This window comes from Phoca vitulina, unplaced genomic scaffold (genome assembly GCF_004348235.1).
Source record: "Phoca vitulina isolate PV1807 unplaced genomic scaffold, GSC_HSeal_1.0 scaffold108, whole genome shotgun sequence".
Lineage (NCBI taxonomy): Eukaryota > Metazoa > Chordata > Mammalia > Carnivora > Phocidae > Phoca > Phoca vitulina.
Window position 1 is genome coordinate 739,054 of NW_022589811.1, and position 8,633 is coordinate 747,686.

General features: G+C 50.4%; 1 protein-coding gene across 3 annotated transcripts in view; it reads right to left on the minus strand.

Moving 5' to 3' along the window:
* The window catches only part of SSH1 (slingshot protein phosphatase 1), a 58,034-nt gene that overhangs the window by 25,164 nt on the left and 24,237 nt on the right, over positions 1 to 8,633 (minus strand). For all 3 annotated transcript variants that reach the window (XM_032397956.1, XM_032397957.1, XM_032397958.1), the window contains 3 exons: positions 7,194 to 7,297; positions 2,892 to 2,956; positions 2,317 to 2,438 (listed from right to left, as the gene is read on the minus strand). In XM_032397956.1, the coding sequence (XP_032253847.1) occupies positions 2,317 to 2,438; positions 2,892 to 2,956; positions 7,194 to 7,297 (291 nt within the window). The remainder of the gene's footprint in view (positions 1 to 2,316; positions 2,439 to 2,891; positions 2,957 to 7,193; positions 7,298 to 8,633) is intronic.

The following is an 8,633-nucleotide window of genomic DNA, read 5'->3' on the forward strand; positions in this document are numbered from 1 at the left end:
CTCCCTCCTTTTTTTTTTTTTGGAATAAGGAAGCAAAATCTCATGTCAGGAATTGAGAAAAACAAGCATATCATGCTTTCAGCAGGCCAAAAGCTTCTGTAAGCACCAGGGCTTTGGTGCCTGGGGCTCCCCAGTGTGCGGCCGCAGAAGAGCGCCCAGGGCCCAGGCCCCAGGCCCCCGCCTCCACATGCCTGGGCCTGCAGGGCTGCCACTCAGGCTCGACAACACGAAGGCCACTTAGGTCCTATTCCCCTCTGACCACCTACTCACCCTCGGCAGCCCCTTGCCCCACCTCCCCAACCACCGGCCTCGGGGTTGACGCCTGCACACGGGCCTGTCCACTCCAGCCATGAAGGACAACGTGGAGGGCATGTGTACGCATCTAACGCTACGGTCACGACCTCCAGACTCTGAGGTCGGAGAGCAGAGGCCGGGCACGCAGAAAGTGCTAACAGTACAGATGGTCGCGTAGGAATGAATTCACGAACAACGGGGTGCAGAGGAGAGTGCAGCGTATCGATGTGCAGGGTCTACACCGCAGGGCCACCATAAAAGCCCGGCTTCTGATGCCCAGCCCTGCTAGTAGGATGGCCTTGGGGTACCCACCCCGACCTCTCGAGCTGCATTTCTCATCTGTTACACACAAATCAGGGCTACCTGCTCCACGGGGTGGTTTAAGGGTTCAATGAGATGCTGAGGACACGCCGTGGCAACCGCCCTGGGCTCTTCCCACGGAAGCGACAGAGATGGCTAGCAGGAGGGGCAGACCTCCACGGTGGGCACATCCCACGGGGAGGCAGGTTCCCGCTCTGGGCCGGAGGGTGTTACAAGGACGGACCACATGTGGCGAGGAACGCCCCTGCCCCGGAAGGAACTCCGAAAGGCTGGCTGATCATCCAAGAGCAAATGTAACTGCATCGTTGTTTCACACTAAATACCTCCGTGCTGCACAAAACACCGAGCTCCGCCCGTGTCCCAGAGCGCCGGCCTGGGGGTGCCCTGACACGAGGTGCTGGGCCCTCTTGCCTTCCGGGGCGCTCTTCACAGCTTGCCTCCTAAGACCCGCCAGGCTCCACAGTCTTCCAGATCCAGACTTCCCAACTAGCCCAAGGCCACAGATGCCGGCTCACACGTCTCTCCCTACGTGTGCCGCACAAAACTTTCTTAGGATGCTATCCTGTACCAGGAAGAAGGTCATAAAAGAAACGTCCTCCCTCTTTCTTCGCGGGCTTGTTGGCCGGGAACAAAGTCTTGGTCCCTCCTAACAGCAGCTCTCTTGCGGGAACAAGACGAGACCATGTAGCCGCCACACCATTCACTGCGTCTGTGGCTTTTTCTGTCCTGCCATCGATTCTGCCCAAGATGCCTTCGAATGCAGCCCCCACTGCCCTGTCCCTACTGCCCACTTGCCCTTTAAGACTCGGTGAGCCATCACACGCTGCAGAAGGCCTCTTGCTTGCCCACTCTGAGCCCACCCCTGTCCCGTGCTTCCACAACCCCCCGAGCACCCCTCCATCACCGAGCCCGTTGCCCTGCCATCTGGTCATGGCTCCTTCCTCCCTGAGCTTATAGGCTCTCAGAGGTGGACCACAGCTTCGGCTGCTTCTTTGTGTACCTGGCCCATTGCCTCATACACAGGAGAACGTACACACTTGCCTTGGCGGATGAGTAGATTAAAGATCACAAATACAGGGAGCCTATCTTAATCCAGGTTTCACAAAGCCAGGGTCTGCAATGATCTCACGCACATTCACGTATCCTGGATGTAAGAAGAGCCATTCGCCCTCATTTCACACACATAATAGGGTCTATGATACAACTAACTTGCCCTCCAGTTATTGGAAAATTCCAAACCTCCCTTTAAGCCTCTGACCAAGGACCCGTCAACAAATACTTGGGAATCCACTTGGGATGGTAATATAGGGGAAGCGCTCGATACGATGCCTATCAGTCACATACTTCTACACGGGCCCGTCCCCGCTTCATGTGGCTCCCTCCTGCTTGTTCCTGGGTGTTCACCACAGCCGTCACCTCTTTCAGGAAGCCCCCCCGGCTCAGGTGCTCTCTTCCATGGCACCCCCGATAGCAACCCAGTGGTAAACCTCAAAGCTCAGTGTAACTCTTCTATCCTCTCAGTCGGAGCTGAGAGCAGAGACTGAATCTAGCACAGCGCCAGGCACACACGAGCTGCAATGGTGCGTTCTACTGTTCTGCATGCCTGGTCACCCGTGCCGCTGACCACCACACATCCCGTCATCATCTCCCACGGACACGGGACCACGGCAACCCAGGTCCCCACCGCCCTACCAGACTCACCTTTCCTTACTGGAAAAGTCGACTCCCAGCAAGATACTCTCCTCTGTGTCCTGGCGCCCGCTGCTGTCCACCACCACCATGTACCGGACCCGCTCCGCCCAGGCGCTCTCCAAGCGCACGGCCTAGACAGGCAAAGACAGTCTCACTGGCCTGCCTTTCAAGGTGGTGGCCCCTTCCGTGACCAAATCAACACCGAGGGCTTTTGTTTTCTACCTCCCCCGCCCTGAGCTCAGGAATTAAGATGAGATTCTTAAGAGCAGGAGCCGCGTCTGTTTATATCCATGCACGACGGACAGTGCTTGGCTCTGGGGAGATTCCCCCAAAGTTGGTCAAATGGGTGAACAGGTACAATCCAGAGAATGAAGATCTCCACCCTCAGATCGACACAGACATCTAACATATCCTTTCTCTGGACCTTGTGGGTGGTGAAGAGCAAACCTGGCTCTGGCTTTTGTGAACAATTTGGGAGAATCTGCTGGAACACAGGAACTCCCCACCTCCCACTGCTCGTGAATAATTCCCTACCAAATCGCACAATTAAAAATTAAAACTTGCCGCTCTTTGTCTCTTCTTACCAGCTTGATCCGATCTTCACAACGCAGAAGGTTGATCATTACTTGAAGATGCTGGGGCAAGTCACCTGTTGGACCAATGAAGAAAGCTTTAAAAGGTCACCCACCCACCTTCTAGGCAGAAACCTGCAAGAGGCTGATGTTAAGGGTCTGGATGAAGACCGCGAAATCAAAATTCCCCCCACCTCCACCCCAAGAGAAGTGTCACAAAGACTAGGAGGCTCAATTTCTCTTACTCCACTCCTGAATGCTGCCTGATGAGGATGGGGAGATCTAGCTGATCATGGCCACACATTTAGAAATTGCTTTTATATTCTGAAATCTGGGGCGCCTGGGTGGCTCAGCTGGTTGAGAGTCCGACTCTTGATTTCGGCTCGGGTCATGATCTCAGGGTCGTGGGATCAAGCCCCACGTGGGGCTCCATGCTCAGCATGGAGTCTGCTTGAGATTCTCTCCTCTCCCTCTGCCCCATCCCCCGCTTGTGTGTCCCAGAGCTTGGGCCCCGTGACAACCACCATGATCAACATCCGCAGTGAGACCTCCGTGCCTGACCACCCCGTCTGGTCCCTGTGCTGCCGGGGCTTTGTAGCATTCGCCTACTACGTGGAGTCTAGGGACTGGAGGGTAGCAGGTGCGGTGACTGGGGCCCAGGCCTATGCCTCTACCACCAAGTGCTTGCACATCTGGGCTCTGGTCTTTGGCCTCCTTCGATCATTATGGCCATCATTATTTTCACCCACTGGCTCACTGATGATTATCCAAGCAATTTCAGAGGTCATAAAATGTTATGAAGGCTACTAGCAGCTGCTCATGGCCTGAGGCTCGCACCCCTTTTCACAGCAGTTTATATACACATCAGTCTAGAACTGAATTCAATAAAGCATTATAAAGCATGATTACTTTATAAAGGCAGTAATGCAGAGCTTCTAGCTTCTCTGAGCAATCCCAGAGCCCGGGAGGTGCCTCCGAGCTGGGGTGTAGGGAGGAGAGCTTCTCAGAGCTAGTGAGTCTCCACAGACATGGAGGATCAACACAGCTGAAAACAGGCTGTGTGTTCCAGGCTGGGAGGGCCCTACCCAAGGTTCGTAATCAGTGAATAGCAAGTGGGACTCTAACACGGCTTTTTCCCCACGTTACACATTTCATGGTTTCTTTCTGAAGGAAAGGTTCATCTGCAAAGACGCTGGTCTACAAGAAAGTAGGAGTAACTCCTAGAACATCTACATTAATGCTGGTTTGTGCCATGCCAAGAAGGAACAGAATTATCTCTACTTTTATTACTATTATTACTTTTTAAAAGATTTTATTTATTTATTTTATTTATTTGAGAGAGATAGTGACAGAGATAGCGGGAGAGATCACAAGCGGGGAGGAGAGGGAGAAGGAGGCTCCTGCCGAGCAGGGAGCCTGACGTGGGGCTCGATCCCAGGACCCTGGCATCACGACCTGAGGCGAAGGCAGATGCCCAACCAACTGAGCCACCCAGGCGCCCCTATTATTATTATTTTTAAAGATTTTATTTACTTACTTGACAGAGAGAGACACAGCGAGAGAGGGAACACAAGCAGGAGGAGTGGGAGAGGGAGAAGCAGGCCTCCCGCCGAGCAGGGAGCCCGATGCGGGGCTCGATCCCAGGACCCTGGGACCATGACCTGAGCTGGAGGCAGATGCTTAATGACTAAGCCACCCAGGCGCCCTCAGAATTATCTTTAAAAAACAAAACAAAACATTATCCTATAGATCACAACCAGAATCCCAGAAGGATCAGTACACTGGATTCGTTCCTTTTGCAAAGGCATCTTTTGAATTTTAGGTCAGGCTGACAGAGGACGTCCAAATTGTACTTCTTGCCTCAGAGAGGACTCAGGTTGCTGGAAGCCGGCCCCTCTCGTCTGTTCTCTCTGTGACAGGACGGCACGGTGTGAGACACCTCACACTGGCGCTGCTTTCCATAAGGAATGATTGGCAGGCAACAGTTCACATTTAAGGAGCACGCGGAGCTCCTTGTCCCCCCTCCTCTACCCAACAGCACCCTCGCCTGCGGTGACCCCACGGCCCCAGGGGCACACACCCGCCTCGGCTGGTCCTGGGCTCGCCTGCACGCCACCACCGTCCGCTCCAAGTCACAGAAGCACACAGAGGAAAGCAAAAACAAGCCCCTTTGTCTGGTGAGTGCCCAAATGAAAGGGACATTTTCCACACAGCTAGGCTCCTTTCAGCGGGATGCTTGTGGAGACGTGGAATTGCTGACCGACAGAACTCCCAGCTGCAGCCTGGCATCCACACACCGCCTCTATATGTTGAAGTGTTCACTTAGCACTTGCGGAAAGATCAGAGACTGTAAGCCTGAGGTAGAGGCCCTCGCCAGAGTCTCAGACCGGGGACTGGCTGCAATGACCTGAGTCTTGCATGGGCAGAATGAAGCCCCACTCTTTCTCAGCTCTGCGTGATTGCGGATGGGACTGGGGGCCGTCCAGGGCACTCGACAGTGATTCCAGAAAAATAGGAACTGATGGAAAGGCCAGTCTGTGCCTGCCCCAGGGACATTTCCTGAGAGTCCTGGGACAGTCACGGTCCCTCTTGCTTTGCTGAGCTCATTGGCCATTCTAGACCTCAGGGGCGGAAAAGCCACCAAGCCTGAAGCTTTCTTCTTACTTTCCTGTACGTTCCAGAGATGCACGAACCAGCCCGACTTACGGTTTTTACATGGCTTTGTACTTGCTTCCCCAAGCTCCAGAGAGTATGAAAACACTGTTAGAATCAGAGGATGGAGACACTGTATACTACGGGTGAACAAAGCTGGAGCATTCGCTTTGCTGTATGTATTTAACCAACGAACACTGGTTAAATTCCTGACAGGGCAGAACCATTAGCAGATTCAAGAGAGAAGGTTCTGTTTATAGTATTACGGTACTTGAAGTCATTGTAGTAATAATCAGAGCTACCATACACAGAGCACCCATGAGATGGTAAATAGGTTACATGCATACAGTTTTTTTTTAAGTAGGTTCCACGCTGAGGGGGCTTAAATTCATGACCCTGATATCAAGACCTGAGCCGAGATCAAGAGTCGGATGCTGAACCGACTGAGCCACCCAGGCGCCCCTACATGCATACATTTTAAATTCCTTCCTGCCTGAGGTACCGGTATTTGATGCCCATTGTAAAGATCGGGCAACTGAGGCTCAGAGGTGACTGCTCAGTAAGTTGTAGGACTGGGATCAGAAGCCAGGTCTGTCTGGCTCTAAAACACACATTCTTGCCCCAAACCACACTGCCTCCTTGTGCAGGACAACTGTTTTCTGAGCTTCAAACAGAGCTAAATCTTGATTCCAAGTATCAGCATGCGAAAATCCCGACTGACCCCTGGTGTTTGCTGTAAAGTGTAAGACACGAAATTCTAACCTAGGCACTCAGGTCCAAAATGAGGCGAGAGGACTTGAGGTGAGAGACAAAACGATCACAGGGACAAGAAAACTGGCCCCGACTGCTGGCTGCTTTCACCTGCTTGTTGTTCTGAGGGCCAGAGGCCTTTGCAGGTCGCACTGAGAAATGCGCAGCCCGTCCCAGAAGTGCCCGCAGAGGCTACGGGCCTATTACAAAGATTCCCTTGTACACAATGTTTTCTGGTTCCTCTCTTCAAACTGCCTTCGGTATCAGAGTCCAGTCACCTAAGAAAACCAGTCTCTGTTACCATATAGGCATTTCTTACTCGTGTGCTATTGGACCTAAATGAATATTGGGTTTGATCCCCACTTTATCACTTCAGTCTACTTCCAGAAACCAAATCCACTGATGAATCATAAAGATTTCCCACCCCAATGCCTGCTGAAGACTCGTAAAAAATTCCCCAAATGAGAGCTTTCCAGATGCTCAGAGAAATGACGCTAGAGTCCTCAGAGGAGGTATAGGGCATCCCAAGGTGGTTATTTTCAAGGGGACAACGTCTGGCTATCACAGGTTCTGGTGCATTAGTTAAAAAAAAAAGTCATACTGCAACTTAAAATCTGCAGTTAACTGATAAACTGTGGGTGTGAAATCCTCACATCCAAACAGAACGCTGCCGACTGCCTTATTTCTTGCGTGGACATGCACAGTCCGCGGGGCGCTAGCTCTCGGTGCTCCCTGGAAAAGGCGCATGGCTTACCTGCTCAAGAAAAGAGCTTCTGCTTTGCACTGGACGCGTGCCGAGCCTGTGTTCCGCTATTCCTCTGGCCTTGAAAACCAGCAACCTGCTCACCACCAGCAATGGAAGCCTCCCCCATTGCACAGAAAATAAGTTTCCAGGGAAGAACCTCAATTTACCTGCATGCTTGTGGGGATGCTGAAGGCTTCGTTGGCTCTGAGGGTTGTTTCCCTGCTGTAAGAAGAGTGCTGCTCCTTTCACCATGAAAAAGCTCTCACTTAAGCTGGGAAGGATAAAACCAAAGCACAGTCAGGCTGGAATTCAGAGAGGAACATGGGCAAAGACACGCAGCAGAGGAAAAGCTTTGGTGCAGGCAAATGTCACATACGATGCACACGGGACGAAAGGGCTATTCTGATCGTTTCGCGCTGCACTCTTCCTGCACCTTCGCTACAAGCCTGCTGATGGAGTCTGTGTGATGAACTCAGACTAGGCTTCGGCTAGAACACCCGAGTCCTTGGGGCTCTTGCAAGGCTGACAGCCCTTCCTCCTGCAGGATACTCTAAAAGGATCTCCCTGCATCACGTCTCCTAAAGATACAGAGAGCAACTCTGAATTTTGTGAATTTTTCGCACTCTCGCTGTGGAATCTTTGTGACTCCCTGACTATGACAACTTCACTGATCTTGGTGCCTTCCCTTGATTGGAATACGAAGAAGAGGAAGTTATACTTTCACTACTGATTTGCATCTTAACAAAAGCCGGTGGTTACTGACCCCGTGATTTAGCTTAGTCAAGGTTACGGTGTCACTGCTGTGGTAGAGAATCTCCAGTTGACACAATGAATTTCTCAGCAAAAGGAACCTTTGGTTTTTGTTATTTTAAACCAGCAATAACATTGACATTTGACATACAACTTGAGAACTTAGGATTTAAATTTTAAACATTTCATGATTTGGCTATCAAAAAAAAGTCTTTAGCTTACACAGAAATTAAGACTATAAACTGACTGTATTAGCTACTAGTTACTACCAATTACTCAAAAATACTGTTAATGCTGCAAATTACCCATAAATTGCACTAAAATTATTAACAGTGGTTTTTTTTGGGGGGGGGGAGGACTGGACCACCTACGATTATCTTCTTTCTGCTTCTTGGTATATCTTCCAAATTTTCTATACTGAGCAAATATTAACTTTTTTAAAATGATTATTTTTTATTTGATTTTCAGAATAAGGGAAGACATGTACTGTATGTTATAATGGAAAAGCATTTTATTTCTATCAATTTTGTGAAAGATCATAGTTCACAACAAAGGGAACTGTAAAAATCATTAATTCTGTCTTGAGCAACCAATTAACACACACATGATTTGAAGGGAAAATCTCCAAGAAAAAGCAGCACTTTTTGTGTGCGTTTGTTTTAACAGGAAGCAAATCGATTCCTGACAAATACAGGGACATTTTCTGTAAATATAAAAAAAGCAAGATCACCTTCTCCCCAGACGTCTAACGTTAGTAGTTAAATGTTCTAAATCCTGGAATAAAAACCTCAGCTAAGTCTAATACACAATTCTAGAAAACTCACCACATTGAACTCAGCGGCTCCTGGAATCAGAAA